At 48.9% G+C, this 18,574-nt stretch overlaps 1 protein-coding gene across 5 annotated transcripts in view; it reads right to left on the reverse strand.

Moving 5' to 3' along the window:
- GAK (cyclin G associated kinase) overlaps positions 1–18,574 on the reverse strand; it is a 652,499-nt gene that overhangs the window by 117,252 nt on the left and 516,673 nt on the right. For all 5 annotated transcript variants that reach the window (XM_033916764.1, XM_033916747.1, XM_033916757.1 and 2 more), the window contains one exon: positions 16,802–17,278. In XM_033916764.1, the coding sequence (XP_033772655.1) occupies positions 16,802–17,278 (477 nt within the window). The remainder of the gene's footprint in view (positions 1–16,801; positions 17,279–18,574) is intronic.

The raw sequence follows: 18,574 nt of genomic DNA on the forward strand, positions 1-18,574 counted from the left end.
CCGTACTTACTGGAAATTCCTCGTTCATGGGAAATAATTGCAATCCCCGATCCCTATCACGAACGGGGTTCAGCGGGTTACCCGCACCTGTCGGCGAAGGGTAAACACACGCTGATCCGTTCAGCTCACATGGCGGCCCTTAGGTCAAAGACCAGTGCCCTAACTGAGATTAGCCTTACCTGCGTACGTTCTGGTTCCAAGAGAAACTTGTCTAACTTTATCTTGAATTCCTGGACGGTGTTTTCCCCTATAACAACCTCCGGAAGAGCGTTTCAGTTTTCCACCACTCTCTGGGTAAAGAAGAACTTCCTTATGTTTGTACAGAATCTATCTCCTTTTAATAATAGAGTGCCCTCTCGTTCTCTCTAGGGTGAACAACCTGTTTCTATCTACTAAGTCTATTTCCTTCATTATATTGAATGTTTCTATCATGTCTCCTCTTTTCAAGGGAGAAAAGGCCCAGTTTCTCTAATCTCTCACTGTACGGCAACTCTTCCAGTCCCTTAACCATTTTAGTCACTCTTCTCTGGACCCTTTCGAGCAGTACTGTGTCCATCTTCATGTAAGCCGACCAGTGCTGGATACATTATTCCAGGTGGGGACGTACCATGGCCTGGTACAGTGGCATGATAACCTTCTCCGTTCTGCTCGTGATCCCCTTCTTAATCATTCATAGCATTCTGTTTTCCCTTTTCGCCGCCACCGCATATTGCGTGGACGGCTTCACTGACTTGTCGACCAGTATTCCCAAATCTCTTTCATGGGGGGGTCTCTTCGAAATAAGGCTTTAAGTACATAGGAGGATGGGGAAATACATGGAAGGACAAGAAACTATATTGCACTGATGGGCTACCTATTACATAACATAACTTTATTTTTCTATACCGCCTTAAACAAAAGAATTCTAGTTGGCCTCCACAGAAGAAAAAACTGGAGAATAGGTGAATTACAAAATAGTAATGGTAAGAATACAGCCTATTATTTAAAAAGACATTAAAAATTTAAATTAATACAGTAAAATTGTTGTGTTAAGAATAAAAGCACAATTAAGAGATAAATTTATGAAATAATACTGTCTTACTACAGCAGGAAAAAGAAACCTTGCTGACAAATTTAGACAATATGTTTCTAGGCATTTAAACTAGAAGATGGGGGTGGTGTATGTATGAAGGACAATTATAGAGACCACCCCCAGCAAAAGAAAAGATGTGATCGTAGTAAAGATTGCAATGTAAACAATATCAGCAACTCACTTTTTAGCATTGCAAAGGAAAGTGAAATGAAACAAAAATCTATATGAAAAAGGAGATTATCGCTGAAAAATAACTGGAAAGCGATGACCACAAATGCTCGCAGTCTAAGCAACAAAGTTCATGATCTTCAAGCCCTGATGTTGGAGGCCAATCTGGATATTGTCGCTATCATAGAGACGTGGTTCAGTGAATCCCATGGATGGGATGTAGACATACCAGGATATAATCTTTTTAGGAAGGACAGAGATGGTCAAAAAGGTACAGGAGTAGCTCTCTATGTAAAGATCGATATTAGAGAATGACACGCCAAAACGGTGATTAAACAAAAAAAGGTCACTGCGAGATCGGGGACAAGGTCATTCACCACCCAGTGGAGCGGTGAATGGTTAGCACACACGGTGAATGAACCGGCAGCTCTCTCTCCCCCGCCGGCCATGCATCTCCTTCCCTCCCTCCTTTTCTTATTGAAACTGGTGATTTCTATAAGACTATTACAGCCGGAGCCTTGAAGTTGCGTTGCGTTGCCTGCTGGAAAAATCTCCTCTGACCAACTTCTTGTTTCCGGTTGCATCGGAGGAGACTTTTCTAACAAGCAACCCGACGAGACTTCAAGGCTTCAGCTGTAATACAGCGCATAGCCTTATATAAATTGCCAGTTTTGCCACAAGAGAAGGTAAGAGGGAGGGAGGGAAAGAAATGCATGGCTGGCCAGCAGGAGGGAGCTGCTGGACCGCGTGAAGGGTGCTGGGGGTGGGGGGATGGAGAGGAGAAGACGCTGAAGACGGGGACGTGAAAGGGACAGCGGGGACGGTGACGGGGCGGTGAAGGGGACTGCAGACACGGGGACGGGGCGGTGAAGGTTACGGCGGGGATGGGGCAGTGAAGAGGATGGTGGTCCTGGGACGGGGCAGTGACGGGGACAGATTTTTCCCCATGTCATTCTCTAATCAATATCCAAGCAAGCAAAATGCAAGAGATCTGGGGAGAGGAAGAAGTGATATGGATCACTCTGAAAAGAGAAGATGGAACTTCTATATACGTGGGTGTAGTCTACAGACCTCCGACTCAATCACAACAAACTGATAAGGATCTGATTGTGGATATCCAAAAGTTTGGAAGGAAAGAGGAGGTGCTGCTATTGGGAGATTTCAACCTGCCAGATGCAGACTGGAATGTTCCATCTGCTGTCACAGGGTAGGCCCTGTAACGGAGCAGGGTAGTGAAAGGACGCCTATGTCTAGCTAGGCAAGGGAAAATTCTCGCCCAAAGAAATTTAACACTACCTACACCAATACCTCAGACCAGAACTACAGCCAGACAGGGAAGGTTCAGTGAAGAGCAAAGAAGTACCTATTTGTTTGCACCGGAGTTTGAGAAGGGAGAATGGGTGAAGGGAACTAAAGCTACTCGGGATAGTGTTCCTAGGGGGGAGGATGCACCACACATCACCTGACCTTCATGGGGAACACAATTCCAGGCAACACCAGGAACATTCCAGTCCTCAAGTTAGGCAGGAACAAGCTACACCTGTTGCTCATTATCCTGAGGCTTATAAGGACCAGCAGCAATGCTCAGAAAGGAGGCTTCCACTGAACCAACCCATGCTGTACCGGAGTGGAAGGCCTGGAGACAGAAGACCCATTCCAAGAGCATGGAGCAATGTTCCTCAGCCTAACACCCAGGTCAGATCTAATTGTTTAGAAGCTGAAATGTTAGAGGAGTGCATGAGAGAAGCTTCAGACAGTGAAGACTTTGTAGACCTGGAAGAAGCCATGGACTACAAAGAAGGAAGTGATGATTCTGACTAGTGGGCTATGGAAACCAATGGGGTTTAAAGAAGTTAGGCTGAGTTTGGGTTGTGCTAGTTAATGGGCTGACTTCCTCTGTAACCTTCAAGCCATAAGTGAGGTTACTGATAGCTTTATTGCTTATGTTCTTATGAGAGCGCTCCTTGCATTCTTTTGAGCAAGAACCACAGTTTCTAGGCTGAGGCAATTAGCACTGCCTAGCCTTGGCAATAGTGGGAGACCTTGTTCCTTTTTGAAGTTTTGGCTTAGACTGGATTGTGGGCCCTAGTTGGGAGGGACCATAGCCAACGGTCATTGTGGGAGGAGGTCCCTTCTGCCCTGAGCTCTGCATCCAGAGAACTTAGAGGCGGGTCCAGTCTAAAGCTGCCAGAAGTGATTGCCGGCAGAGACTGTATCCAACTAGGAGAGAGTATTTTGAAAGTAGTTTGAATCCATGGACTATTATTGGCTTGATGTAATGAAGAGTCAATTTGGTCTATTATTGAGAAACACAAGTTTATTTTTCTTTTGGAACTGTGGAGGCAAATTGTAGATTTTGAAAGCTGAAGTTCCTAATGGAATAAAGAATTTTGTTTTGGAGGCAGAACTGGGTGTTTTCATTTGATCCACTAACTCCAATCAGCACTGATAATCCGCTCGGTCAGCACCGTGTGCCCTGGGCTCTTTCGGTCACTCCCGCTTGGGCGCGGCCCGGCCTAGGTGATGCACGGTGACATTGCGAAATCGGAAAGAAGTAGGGATTTTGTGGATGCCTTTCAAGAGGCTCCGCTCAGACAAATGGTGACAGAACCCACGAGGGAAAAAGCGATATTGGATCTGGTCCTCACAAATGGAGAGAGTATCTCTAATGCTCAAGTGGGTGCTCACCTGGGAAGTAGCGATCATCAAACGGTTTGGTTTGATATAATGGCTAAAGTGGAGAGCCGCACAAGACTTAAAGTCCTAGATTTCAAACATAAGGACTTTAATGAAATGGGAGAGTAACTGAAGAAAGAGCTGTTAGGATGGGAGGACATAAGAGAAGTGGAAAGACAGTGGTCTAAGCTGAAAGGCGCAATAAAAATGGCTATGAACTTTTATTTGAAGAAAATAAATAAAAACAAGAGAAAAAGGAAACCAATATGGTTCTCCAAACTAGTGGCGGAGAAAATAAAGGCGAAAGAGTTGGCATTCGTGAAATATAAAAAAACCCAAAAAGAGGAGTGCAGAAAGGACTACAGGGTGAAACTGAAAGTAGCCAAGAGAGAGATACGACTGGCGAAAGCGCAGGCGGAAGAACAAATGGCTAAAAATGTAAAAAGATATATTAGTGAAAGGAGGAAGATGAAAAATGGAATTGCTATACTAAAAAATGCTGGGAACCGATATGTGGAGAGTGAAGAGGAAAAAATAAATGTGCTTAAACAAATACTTCTGTTCTGTGTTCACAGAAGAAAATCCTGGAGAAGTCAAATTGTCTGGCAAAGTTACATGAGAAAATGGAGTAGATTCTGTGCCGTTCATGGAGGAGAGTGTTTATGAGCAACTTGAAAAACTGAAGGTGGACAAAATGATGGGACCAGACAGGATCCATCCCATGATACTGAGGGGGCTCATAGAGGTACTGGGAGGTCCTATTAAAGACTTGTTCAACAAATCTCTGGAGACGGGAGTGGTTCCCGGAAATTGGAGGAGAGCAGATGTGGCCCCTATTCACAAAAGTGATCACAGGGATGAAGCGGGAAACTACAGGCCAGTGAGCCTCACTTCGGTTGTTGGAAAAATAATGGAAGTGTGGCTGAAATAAAAGATAGTGTACTTCCTTGAATCTAATGGGTTACAGAATCCGAGGAAACATGGCTTTACAAAATGTAAATCGTGCCAAACGAAACTGATTGAATTTTTGATTGGGTGACCGGAGAGCTGGATCGAGGACCTATGTTAGATGTAATTTACTTAGATTTCAGTAAAGCCTTTGATACGGTTCCTTGAACAAACTTGAAGGGCTGAAATTAGGACCTAAAGTGGTGAACTGGGTTAGAAACTGGCTGTCGGACAGACACCAGAGGGTGGTAGTTAATGAAAGTTGCTCGGAGGAAGGAGAGGTGAGTAATGGAGTCCCTCAGGGTTCGGTGCTGGGGACGATCCTGTTCAATTAGTTTGTGAGTGACATTGCTGAAGAGTTAGAAGGAAAAGTTTACCTTTTTGCGGAAGATACCAAGGTTTGTCACAGAGTTGACACTGAAGAGGGAGTGGAAAATATGAAAAAGGATCTTCAAAAGTTAGAGGAATGGTCTAATGCCTGGCAACTAAAATTTAATGCAAAGAAGTGCAGAGGATTTGGGGATTAATAATCGGAAGGAACCATATAGGCTGGGAACTGAGAAGCTAATATGCACGGACAGGGAGAGGGACCTTGGGGTGATAGTGTTTGAAGATCTAAAGGCAAAAAAAAGTGTGACAAGGTGGTGGCTGCTGCCAGAAGGATGCTCGGCTGTATAAAGAGAGGTATAGCCAGTAGAAGGAAGAAGGTGTTGATGCCCCTGTACAGGTCATTGGTGAGGCCCCACTTGGAGTATTGTGTTCAGTTTTGGAGACCGTATCTGGCGAAGAATGTAAGAAGACTTGAAGCGGTCTAGAGGAGGGCGACGAAAATGATAGGAGGTTTGCGCCAAAAGATGTATGAGGAGAGACTGGAAGCCCTGAATACGTATACATAAGTAGTCGCCTCCGCCGGGGCAGACCAGAGGTCCATCCAGCCCAGCGGTCCGCTCACGCGGCGGCCCATCAGGCATATTGCCTGAGCAGCGGTCCCTGACTAATTTTATACCTACCTCTACACTTATCTATAAACCTTCCACTGCTCTTATCTGTACCCCTCAATCCCTTTGTCCTCCAGGAACCTATCCAGGTCTTCCTTGAAACCCTGTACTGTGCTATTTCTTATCACGGCCTCCGGAAGGGTGTTTCATGTGTCCACCACCCTCTGTGTGAAAAAGAGTTTCCTTGCGTTTGTTCTAAACCTGTCCCCCTTCAATTTCATCGAGTGACCCCTTGTTCTTGTGGTTTCTTTCAAATTGAAAAATCTGTCCTTGTCAACCTTTTCGATGCCCCTCAGGATCTTGAAGGTCTCTATCATATCTCCTCTGAGTCTCCGCTTTTCCAGGGAGAACAGCCCCAGCTTCTTCAGTCTGTCAGTGTAAGTAAGGTTTTCCATACCCTTAATCAGTTTAGTTGCTCTTCTCTGGACTCCCTCAAGCATTGCCATGTCCTTTTTGAGGTACGGTGACCAGTACTGTACACAGTATTCCAGATGCGGGCGCACCATAGCCCGGTACAGTGGCAGGATGACTTCCTTTGTTCTGGTCGAGATACCCTTCTTAATGATACCTAACATTTGGTTTGCTTTCCTCGAGGCTGTGGCGCACTGTGCCGACGCCTTCAATGTCGTGTCTACCATCACTCCCAGGTCTCTTTCCAGCTTACTGACCCCTAGCATTGATCCCCCCATTTTGTAAGTGAACATCGGGTTCCTTCTCCCTATATGCATGACCTTGCATTTCCCTACATTGAAGCTCATTTGCCACTTTTTCGCTCATTCTTCCAGTGTCGTAAGATCCCTTTGGAGATCCTCGCAATCTACCGTGGTTTCAACCTTGCTGAATAGTTTGGTGTCATCTGCGAATTTGATGACCTCACATTTTGTTCCCGCCTCCAGGTCGTCAATGAATATGTTAAACAGGAGCGGTCCCAGCACTGACCCTTGAGGAACCCCGCTCGTGACCCCTTGCCAGTCCGAGTAGTGGCCCTTTACACCAACCCTCTGCTTCCTGTCTGCCAGCCAGTTTTTGATCCATCGGTGGACCTCCCCTTGCACCCCGTGATTCCATAGCTTCCTGAGCAACCGCTCATGTGGTACCTTATTGAAGGCTTTCTGGAAGTCTAGGTAAATTATGTCTATGGGCTCACCTTTGTCCACCTGGTTATTTACCCCCTCAAAGAAGTACAACAAGTTTGTGAGGCACGACCTACCCTTGCAGAACCCATGCTGGCTCGACCTTAGCTGTCCATTTTTTTCGATATGTTCACAGATGCTGTCCTTAATCAGCGCCTCCATCATCTTTCCCGGGACCGATGTGAGGCTTACCGGCCTATAGTTTCCCGGGTCGCCCCTTGAACCCTTCTTGAAGATGGGCGTGACATTAGCTATTTTCCAGTCCTCCGGGATCTCTCCAGTTTTTAGGGATAGGTTGCATATTTGCTGAAGTGTCTCTGCTATTTCATTCCTTAATTCCTTGAGCACCCTTGGGTGAATGCCGTCCGGACCTGGTGACTTGTCGCTCTTTAGCTTGTCTATCTGCCTGAGGACATCCTCCTGGCTCACCTCTAGTTGGACCAGCTTGCTATCTTGATCTCCATTTTCTATTTCCTCTGGTTCCGGAATGTTGGATGTGTCCTCCCTCGTGAAGACCGACGTAAAGAAGTCATTTAACTTGTCAGCTATTTCATTTTCCTCCCTCACTACTCCCTTTCTATCCCCATCATCCAAGGGCCCCACTTCCTCCCTCGCTGGTTGCTTTCCCTTTACGTACCTGAAGAATGATTTGAAATTTTTTGCCTCTCCCGCTAGTCTCTCGTCATATTCCCTCTTTGCTCTCCTAACCACTCGGTGGCACTCCTTCTGGCTTTCCTTGTGTTCCTTTTGGTTGGCCTGCGTTTGGTCCTGTTTCCATTTTTTGAACGATGCTTTCTTGTCACTGATCGCCTTTTTTACAGCAGCCGTTATCCATGCTGGGTTCTTTATTCGATTTTTCTTGCACTCTTTTCTGAACCTGGGGACGTACAGGTTCTGTGCTTCGTGCACCGTACGCTTGAGCAGGGTCCAGGCGCTTTCTACGGACTCTATCTTCCTTGTGCTGCCGTTGAGTTTCTTCCCCACCATTTTCCTCATTGCATCATAATTCCCTTTTCTGAAGTTGAGCGCTGTTGTTGTGGTTCTTTTCACCCTGGATGATCCCAGTTCTAGTCTGCACTGGATCATGTTATGATCGCTGTTCCCCAGTGGGTCTAATACTGCTACTTCCTTTGCAGGTCCCCCCAGTCCACTGAAGATTAGATCAAGAGTAGCTTCTCCTCGTGTAGGTTCCGTGACCAGCTGCTCCAGGAAACAGTCCCTCGTGGCTTCCAGGAATTTGGTCTCTCTCACGCAACTTGAGTGCCCGATACTCCAGTCTATCCCAGGGTAGTTGAAGTCCCCCATCACCACCACACTTCCATTCTTGCATACCTGCCGCAGTTCAGTCTCCAGGTCCCGGTCGATTTCTTCCGATTGGCCAGGCGGACGATAGTATAGACCCAATTTGATGTCTGCTCCAGATCCTCCTGGTAGCTTAACCCATATTGATTCCAAGCCTTCCGCCCTTACTGCTGTTTCCATTTTGGTTGAGGGTATGGAGTCCTTTATGTATAGCGCTATTCCTCCACCCTTCTTGTGTGTCCTGTCTCTCCTGTAAAGTTTGTACCCTGGTATGACCACATCCCATTTATTGTCATCAGCCCACCACGTTTCTGTGATTCCAATTATGTCTAGGGCTTTTTGTCTGGCTATAATTTCCAACTCTCCCATTTTGGCCCTCAGGCTCCTCACATTTGTGTAGAGGCAATATAGGTCCTGATTTGTCGCCCGCCCTGATGTTTTCTTCCCATGGCTCGGCGCTCCCACCTGGCTTGCCTTTACTCGGTCATCCACCTCCCGTGGCGTGTCCGTTCTGCCCCCAGCCAGTATCCCCTTTTTTGGATGGTCCCCTGGCTCCCATTGTTCTCTCTCAACCATGCCTGTAAGATTCATTTGGGCACTGAGCCCCTGCATTGCATCTGTGGGCCCTTTTTCTGAAGATTTCCACTCAGTCCCTTTGTCCAAAAGTTTCCTCCCAGTCCCTTTGTCCAAAAATTTCCTCTCAGTGCCTTTGTCCAAGATTTTCCTCTCAGTCCCATCTGTGGGTTCTTTTTCTGAAGGTTCCCACTCAGCCCCTTTGTCCAAAAGTTCCCTCCCAGTCCCTTTGTCCAAAAAGTCCCACTCAGCCCCTTTGTCCAAGAGTTCCCACTCGGTCCCTTTGCCCAAAAGTGTCCCCTCAGTCCCTTTGTCCAAGAAGCCCCTTATAGTCCCTTTGCCCAAGAATTTCCTCTCAGTCCCTTTGTCCAAGAGATCCCACTCGGTCCCAAGCTCTCTTTTGCAATGTCCTTGCTCAGTATCATTTTTTGATACCAATGTCCGGTGTGTCGAGGCCAAATCGACTTCCGGCTTTCCCCTACTCCTCAGTTTAAAGCTAGGTCTATGGCGTTTTGGATATTTCTTGCCAGCTGCCTCGTCCCAGCTGTGCTCAGGTGCAGTCCATCTCTCCTGTAGAGCTTGTTCTTCCCCAAGAAGGTCGTCCAGTTTCGAACAAAGTGGAATCCCTCCTCCTCGCACCATCTCCTCAGCCATCCGTTCATTACTTGTAGTTCGCTCTGTCTCCTTGCGTCTACTCTCGGTACTGGCAGGATCTCCGAGGAAGGAGGGACAGGGGAGATATGATTCAGATATTCAAATACTTGAAAGGTATTAACATAGAAAAAAATCTTTTTCAGAGAAAGGAAAATGGTAAAACCAGAGGACATAATTTGAGGTTGAGGGGTGGTAGATTCAAGAGCAATGTTAGGAAAAGCACAGTTACTTACCGTAACAGGCGTTATCCATGGACAGCAGGCATATATTCTCACATGTGGGTGACGTCATCTACGGAGCCCCGATGCGGAAGCATTTTCAAGCAAACTTGATTGAAGATTTAAGTTTGCTCTGCTGCTCCACACATGCGTGCCTTCCTGCTCCACTAGGGGGCGCATCCCCTCGTGGTCTCCAGTTCACTTAACTAGCAAAGAAGCCAACCTCGGGGAGGTGGGCGGGTTGTGAGAATATATGCCTGCTGTCCATGGATAATATCCATGCCTGCTGTCCATGGATAAGTAACTGTGCTTTATCCCAGGACAAGCAGGCAAGATATTCTCACATGTGGGTGACCTCCAAGCTAACTGAAAAGGGATGGAGGGAAGTTGGCGATTTAAGCAAATAGATTTCGCAAAACTGATTGGCCGAACCGGCCATCGCTCCTGGACAGTGAGTCCAGACAGTAATGGGAGATGAAAGTATGAACCGAAGACCACGTGGCGGCCTTGCAGATTTCCCCAATAGGTGTGGACCTGAGGAACGCTACGGAGGCTGCCATTGCTCGGACCTTGTGTCCCGTTACTCGACCATGCAGTGCGAGACCAGCCTGAGCGTAGCAGAAGGAGATGCAATCGGCCAACCAGTTGGACAAGGTGCGCTTGGAGACTGGGTGACCTAACCGGTTTGGGTCGAAGGACAAAAACAATTGTGGGACTTTCCGGTGTGGTTGTGTGCGTTGGAGGTAGAAGGCCAACGCTCTCTTACAGTCAAGAGTGTGGAGCGCCACCTCTCCGGGATGAGAGTGGGGCTTGGGAAAAAACACAGGTAAGACAATGGACTGATTGAGATGAAAATCAGACACTACTTTAGGCAAGAACTTTGGATGAGTGCGGAGTACCACCTTGTCGTGATGGAATACCGTGAAGGGTGGGTCCGCCACTAGGGCCTGTAGCTCACTAACCCGCCGAGCGGAAGTGAGCGCAAGCAGGAAAATCACCTTCCAAGTGAGGAATTTTGGATGGCATTTGTCTAGGGGCTCAAATGGAGGTTTCATTAGTTGAGCCAGAACCACGTTAAGGTCCCAAACCACCGGAGGAGGTTTGAGAGGAGGGTGGACATTCAGAAGACCCTTCATGAAGCGAGAGACTAGGGGGTGGAGCAAGAAGGCTTTCCCTTCCAGGGGCTGATGGAAGGCTGCAATCGCAGTGAGGTGTACTCGAATGGAGTTGGTCTTTAGGCCGGAGTGAGATAATTGAAGTAAATAGTCAAGGACCAGGGGGACGGGGACCGACACCGAGTCCTGGCTGTAAGAGGAGCACCAGGCTGAGAATCTGGTCCACTTTTGGGAGTAGCAGGTTCTCGTTGAGGTCTTTCTAGAGGCCTCCAATATCTCCTTGACTGATTGAGACACGGGGAGAGAAGTCAGGGGGAAAGAAACCAAGCATTCAGATGAAGAGATTGAAGATTGGGATGCAACAGCGAACCCTGACCCTGTGATAGTAGAGAGGGAAACCGAGGCAGAGGCAGTGGATCTCTGACACTGAGTTGAAGCAGAAGGGAGAACCAAGGCTGGCGTGGCCAGCGAGGAGCAATCAGGATCAGGGTGGCTTGTACTGTTTTCAGGTGGACAAGCGTCCGCAGGATCAGAGGAAACGGCGGGAACGCGTACAGGAACCTTCCCTCCCAGTCGAGGAGGAAGGCGTCGGCCTCGAGCCGGTCCGGGGAGTACATCCGGGAGCAGAAGAGAGGCATTTGTGATTGTGGGGGTATGCGAACAGATCTATTTGAGGTGTCCCCCACTGTTTGAACACCTGTCGTAGGGTTTGAGAGTGCAGTGACCACTCGTGTGGCTGGAGGAGGCGGCTGAGTCTGTCCGCCAGACAGTTTTGTTCTCCTTGTATGTACACCGCTCGAAGGAAGGTGTTGTTGGAGATTGCCCATTTCCAGAGGCACAGGGCTTCCCGACAAGAGGGACCAAGACCCTGTTCCTCCTTGTTTGTTTACATAGTACATTGCTACCTGGTTGTCGGTTCGGATGAGGACCACCCGGTCGTGGAGCAGATGTTGAAAAGCTACAGCTGCGAGATAGATGGCCCAGAGCTCTAGCACGTTGATGTAACAGCGGTGGTCTTCCGCTGACCACATCCCCTGCGTGCGTAGGCCGTCCAGATGGGCTCCCTAAGCGTACTCTGACGAGTCCGTGGTGAGTACCTTGCTGTGATGAGGGGCGAGGAAGAATAAACCTTTGGAAAGATTTGAAGAGTCGGTCCACCAGCGGAGCGATCTTTGCAAGGAAGGAGTCACTGTCACGGGACGGTCGATTGGGTCCCGGTCTTGACGCCATTGAGAGGCCAGGGTCCATTGAGGGATTCTCAGATGGAGGCGGGCAAAGGGTGTGACATGGACGGTGGAGGCCATGTGGCCTAGAAGAGTCATCATCTGTTGAGCTGATACCGAGGTCAGCAGAGAGATCCTTCGACTCAGACTTACTAACGCCTCTAGACGCAGAGGGGGGAGGAAGGAACGGAGGCGAACCGTATCCAGCGTGGCCCCGATGAACTGTAGGGACTGCGAGGGGCGTAGTTGGGATTTTGGGAAGTTTATTTCGAACCCCAGACTTTGTAGGTAGGTAATAGTCTGTTGGGTCGCTGAAATAACCCCTTCCCTGGACGGGGCTTTGATCAGCCAGTCGTCCAGGTAGGGGAATACCTGGAGGCCCTGGGAGCGTAAGGTTGCTGCGACCACCACGAGGCACTTGGTGAAGACCCGAGGTGATGATGCTAGGCCGAAGGGGAGGACTCGGTATTGTAGGTGTCAGTCCCCTACCTGAAAACGCAAGAACTTGCGGTGAGCGGGGTGTACTGGGACATGTGTGTACGCCTCCTTCAGATCAAGGGAGCAGAGCCAGTCGCCCTTGTCGATCAGGGGGTAGAGGGTCGGTAGGGAAAGCATCCAAAATTTTTCCCGTACTAGAAATTTGTTGAGGCGTCTCAAGTCTAGTATTGGGCGTAGGTCTCCCGTTTTTTTCGGTACCAGGAAGTAACGGGAGTAGAAGCCCTTCCCCCGTTGGTCGGGGGGAACCTCCTCCACTGCCCTGAGGTGAAGCAGGTCTCGAGCCTCGGAGAGGAGTAGGGGTAGCTGCGTCCGGTTGGGAGGGCAATTCCTTGGGGGGTTGTCTGGAGGAATGGCCCGAAAGTTGAGAGAGTATCCTGATGAGATCACGCCAAGGACCCATGTGTCCGACGTGACTTGTTCCCAGTGAGGGTAAAAGGCTTTGAGGCGACCCCCGATGGAAAGGAGGCCTGGGACTATGGCGGAGGGGGCCCGCCCCCTTCCGCGAATTCCGTCAAAAGGACGGGGATGGTTTGGAAGTCGCAGGCGGTTGAGACTTGGGCATGGCCCGGTGGTGGGCTTGCGGACGCCTGGGTGGAGGCCGCGAGAAGGGAGGGGTGGATTTTTGTGGGTAGCGGCGTGGAGGGGCCCTGAACGGTCTGGGCGTGGGCGGTTTAGGTTTTTGCCGGACGAGAGAGGCAAACGAGCATTCGTGTTCGGAGAGGCGTTTTGTGGCCGCCTCGATCGTGTCATCGAACAGTTCTTTTCTCACGCAGGGGAGGTTAGCCAACCGGTCCTGTAAGTTGGGGTCCATGTCGACCAGGCGCAGCCAAGCTAGTCGGCGCATGGCGATAGCAAAGGCTGCCTCTCTGGAGGAGAGTCCGAAGCCATCGTAGGCCGCGTGGAATAGATGGAGGCGCAGGTTGGAGAGGGACTCTAAAAGCAGGACAAACGCTCCTTGGCGGGAGGCCGGTAGGTCAGTCTCAAAGGCTCTCAATAGTCCAATGAGGTGTTTGAGGTAGGACGTGAAGGTGAAAGTGTAGCTTTGCACCCTAGAGGCCATCATGGCATTCTGATATAGTCTCCTGCCGAACTTGTCTAGGGTTCGGCCTTCTCGGCCTGGGGGGACCGCGGCTGAGACCCGGGATGGGTGGGCCTTTTTCAAGGAGGATTCTACTAGCAGCGACTGGTGGGAGAGCTGTGGTTGTTCGAATCCCGGGTAGGGTACTGTGCGGTACTTGGCCTCCATTTTGGAGGGTACGGCTGTGACCATGTAGGGGGTCTCCAGGTTCCTGAAGAAGGCCTGTTGGAGTACCGGGTTAGGCGGTAAGCGGAGGGACTCTCTGGGCAGTGATGGCATATCCAACTCCGCTAGGTATTCCTTAGAGTATCTGGAGTCGGACTGGAGTATCTGGAGTCGGACTAAGTCCAAAGCGTGGCCCATATCCTGGACAAAGCGAGTGAAGGATGGGCGAGATGTTCCCGAGGCCCCGTGCGGGGTCGGTGAACGAGACCTCCGTCGGGTGGAGAAGGATGGGGAGGCTTCCCTCGAGTATCGAGGTTCCTGCTCCGATCCACGCTCCGAGACCGGGGAAGTACTGTGAAAGTGTTCCGGTGTCGTAGATCTCCGACGTCTCGAGGAGCCCCTCGGAGACGATGTCGGGGTTCGAGGTACCGATCGATGTCGAATCGGTGACCTCGACCCGGACTCCCTCGGTGACAGCCTGCAACCTCGGGTCGGAGTCCCGAGGGGGAGTTCGGAGGATGCGCGGGTTGGAGAGTGATAACTCAGCCACCCTTAGCGGTCCCGTACGAGGTGTAGGTGAACGGCCTCGTAGAGTGGGGGAACCCCGGGCCTTCTTGGAGGTACGGCGGTTCGAGGTGTCTGTCGTTTTAGCACTACGTTTTGCACCGCGGCGGTCTGTGGAGGGAGAGCGCCTCGGGTGCCTCGGTGAGGAGTCCGAGGAGGATGGAATGCGGCGAAGCTTGCGCGCTTTTCTTCGAGGTGGCTCGACGCGAGGCTCAGGCTGGTCTGGCACATGCGGGGTCGAGGTCGGTTGCAAATGGACCATTGCAGCAGACAGCTCCGACGAGATCATCGCTCAGAGTAGGTCCTGGAAAACGGGCACGGACAGCATCGAGGGCATGTCCACTGCCTCGGTGCACTCCACCGGGGGTGACCGCGTATCAGAGTATTCCCGTGTGGTGGAGGCACGGCCCGAAGGCTTGGAGGGCTTCGCCGGGGCTGTAAGCATGGGACTTCCGCCATGCGTCGCTGGCGTCCCCGAGGCTGGTTTCTTTGCTGGTACAGAACCTGAAGAGGGAAGAGGGGACTTACCCGGAGCAGAGGTCTTCTGTTGTCCCGAGGACTTCGGGTTCAAGTCTCGAGGCGATGCCGAGGTATTCGGGGCCGAGGTCGAGGCCGAGGTAGAGGGTTGGTCCGGGGCGAAAAGGTCCGCCATGCGGGCTTTCCTTCGACGGAGGGCCCGGTTCTGGAAAGTAGCGCACTGGGGGCAGGAGTCGGTTGGATGAGCGGCCCCCAGGCAGAGGATGCACCGGCGATGCGGGTCTGTGATGGAAAGAAACTGCTCGCACCGGGAGCACTTTTTAAAGCCGGTCTCGGCTCCCCTCAATATTTGTAGTATCAAACTGTAGAGAACTGTTTTGCTCATGGAGTTTGGTAGTATAGGTAGATAAAGGCTTTCAGTGTGGCACTACTCAATTACAGTGGAACCTTGGTTTACGAGCATAATTCGTTCCAGAAGTATTTTCGTAAACCAAATTGCTCGTATATCAAAGCGAGTTTCCCCATAGGAATGAATGGAAACTTGCTTGATGGGTTTCCCCCCCCCCCCCCGAAGCCACCGGCGCTGCTCCGTTCCTCCCCCTCGAGGCCACCAGCGCTGCTCCATTACCCCCCCCCAGGGATCCAGCATCCCCCCTGCGATCCAGCATCCTTCTCCTCCCCCCCCCCCCGCGATCCTGCATCCCCTGCCGACCACCCAAATAGCATCCCTTACCCCGATTTGGCACTGGCACCAGCACCAACGCACAGGACATTCCGGGTGCCGGTGCCCAAAGAACCTCCCTCTTGGCTGGGCTGGACAGGGCCTTGAGCATTTGTGCATGCTCAAGGCTTTCTAGTCTCACTCTCTCCGAGAATCTCCGCAAATACAAGAATCTCCGCAAATGCTCAAGGCCCAATCCAGCCCAGCCAAGAGGGAGGATCTTCGGGCACCGGCACGTCCTGTGCGTTGGTGCTGGTGCCAGTGCCAAATCGGGGTAAGGGATGCTATTTGGGTGGTCGGCAGGGGATGCAGGATCGCGGGGGGGGGGGGGGAGAAGGATGCTGGATCGCAGGGGGGATGCTCGATCCCTGGGGGGGAGGTAATGGAGCAGCGCTGGTGGCCTCGAGGGGGAGGAACGGAGCAGCGCCGGTGGCTTCGAGGGGGGGAACCCATCAAGCAAGTTTCCATTCATTCCTATGGGGAAACTCGCTTTGCTATACGAGCAATTTGGTTTACGAAAATACTTCTGGAACGAATTATGCTCGTAAACCAAGGTTCCACTGTAATTGAGTAGTGCCACACTGAAAGCCTTTATCTACCTATACTACCAAACTCCATGAGCAAAACAGTTCTCTACAGTTTGATACTACAAATATTGAGGGGAGTTGGCATATTCAGTAAGAAAAGCCTGTTTCAGGGAAAAATAGGGCCTGTCTTTAATATGAAAATGACATTCCTGGAGTTCAGAAATAGCTGATAATATCTTAAAGAGATATAAGATGTAAATGGTCACCCAGATATCTGTTCCATGCCTCCAACACCAGTTGATACACCCCCCTTAGGCCTGGAATCATGATACGGAGATCTCCAGGAGTGCACTTATTTAAAGCTGCCAGATTATGGTAAATGATATATTGTATCTGTATTCTGTTGTAAATATGTATTTTATCTATTGCCTTTATAAATGTTTGAATTGTACCCTGCCTACATCTGTGATTAGAGCTGGTAATAACTTTAAACAAACACATAAGGTTGTGTACAACATCTAAGCATAAATGTGCAGTCTACTAATTGCCAATCGACCCTACAATGAGATAGATAAATCAAACACAAATTTGAACTTTAAATGGTGAAATTATTTCTGGATATGTTACAACTCAACACTATTTTAATATAATTGTTGGTGATCACATACAGAAATGTGCTTAAATCACTCACCCGCAGAAGATATGGTTATGGATGAGATAGTCGAGGCATTAACTAATGTTTGAGGTGTGCTGTTGAAAAAATAATCTTGTCCTCCTCCCAACAAATCTTCAGAAGAATCCCTTGGTGCACCACTCAAAAATAAATTGTTCAGTACATCTACATGGCTAGATGAGCTTGTCATCTCTGAAGTCTGAGGATTCTGCTCCAGTTGACACTCCGAGTCCAATCCAAGTAAATCAACACTCTCTTCCACCTTTAATGAAAGGGATTCATCAGTGGGCAATTCAAGATTTGTTTCATAAATCAAATCTTCAGCTTTAATCTCTTCTCCTTGTGGTGATTTTCTCTTTTCCTCAATGATTACTGTCTTATGCTCACTGGTAAAAGCAGGCAATTCTTCATCTGATGGTTCACTGTCATCCTCTACTCCTATATCATCTTCTCCGGAAATCTGACTTATCCCTTCATTTTCTGTACCTCTTCCATCTGATTGAGAAAGAACAATTAGTTAGAGTGAACATTTTATCATCATATTTTCTTTATAATATTTGAACCTTTCAAATAGAACTCAAGAGAATGGAAAATGACAGCTACTTTGTGGTTGGGTCAATAGGAGGAGAACCAGGTAAGTTAGGGTTCAAATCACAATTTTCCATATAATACTCCATACGACCTGAAGCAAGTCACTTCATTCTTTGTTACCTCAGGTGCCACATTAGAAATAGATTTACTAAAGTGTGCTACCATGTTAGAGCGTGCACATTACTGTATAAAATTTAACACAGGTTTCACTTATGCAATTGACCTATTTAATAACAATGTGCATTACTATGCACTAATTTGGTAGCACATTTTAACTAGTCCTTAGATTTTACATCCTTTGGATTGTAACATGAATTCATTATCATCATCAATCCAAACATACATAAATTTTTTAAAAATATTGTAAGCATATAAATTCTTCTTAATAATACAACCACATGGGGGGAGGGGGTATCATTTTGAATCCTTATGAAATTAGACTTTAATTTATGAGTAAATTATTTTGTGCGTCTAACTTTTATGTTCATTGTTGTTTAAATTACATTCAAGTTTCAGCCATCTTACTTTTTTCAGGATGAAGTAGTGCAATCTGCATGTGGATAAAAATAAATGATTTGGGTTTTATTTCTTTCTAAACTGATTTTTTTAAATACAGTAGACTCTCAGTTAATCAGCACCCATGGGGATTGATAGATGCTGGATAAATGTAGTTTCTGGTTGCTTGAGAGTTACTATTAAAAATAGGCCTAACTAATACTATACCCCAACCCCAGACTATGTCATACCATAAACTGTTCCAGACAAACTACCAGACATGTATGTGGTAGGCAAAGCATTGACATACTCCTAAATTTCTGCCAAAAATTGATTTTATTTTCATTTTTATTTAAAGTACAGTCAAACCTCGGTTTGCGAGTAACGTGGTTTGCGAGTGTTTTGCAAGACGAGCAAATCGTGCCTCGACTTGACTTGCGAAACTCCCCCTGCCCAAACAGAAGCCCTTACCCCGATCTGGCACCGGCACGCAGCACCAACCCACAGGAAGTGCCAGTTCCTGCCTCTTGCCTGGGCTGGGCCTTGAGCATCTGCGCATGCTCAAGGCTTTCTGTCTTCCAGAGAGCAGGAGCCAGAAGGCCTTGAGCATGTAGGGGGCAATACCGGTTCTCGGGGGGGGGGGAGGGGGGATGGAAGCACGCTGGTGGCCTCAGGGGAGGGGGGGACAAATCAAGTGAATTTCCC

The sequence above is a fragment of the Geotrypetes seraphini genome, chromosome 1 (genome assembly GCF_902459505.1).
Source record: "Geotrypetes seraphini chromosome 1, aGeoSer1.1, whole genome shotgun sequence".
In the NCBI taxonomy this organism is placed as follows: domain Eukaryota; kingdom Metazoa; phylum Chordata; class Amphibia; order Gymnophiona; family Dermophiidae; genus Geotrypetes; species Geotrypetes seraphini.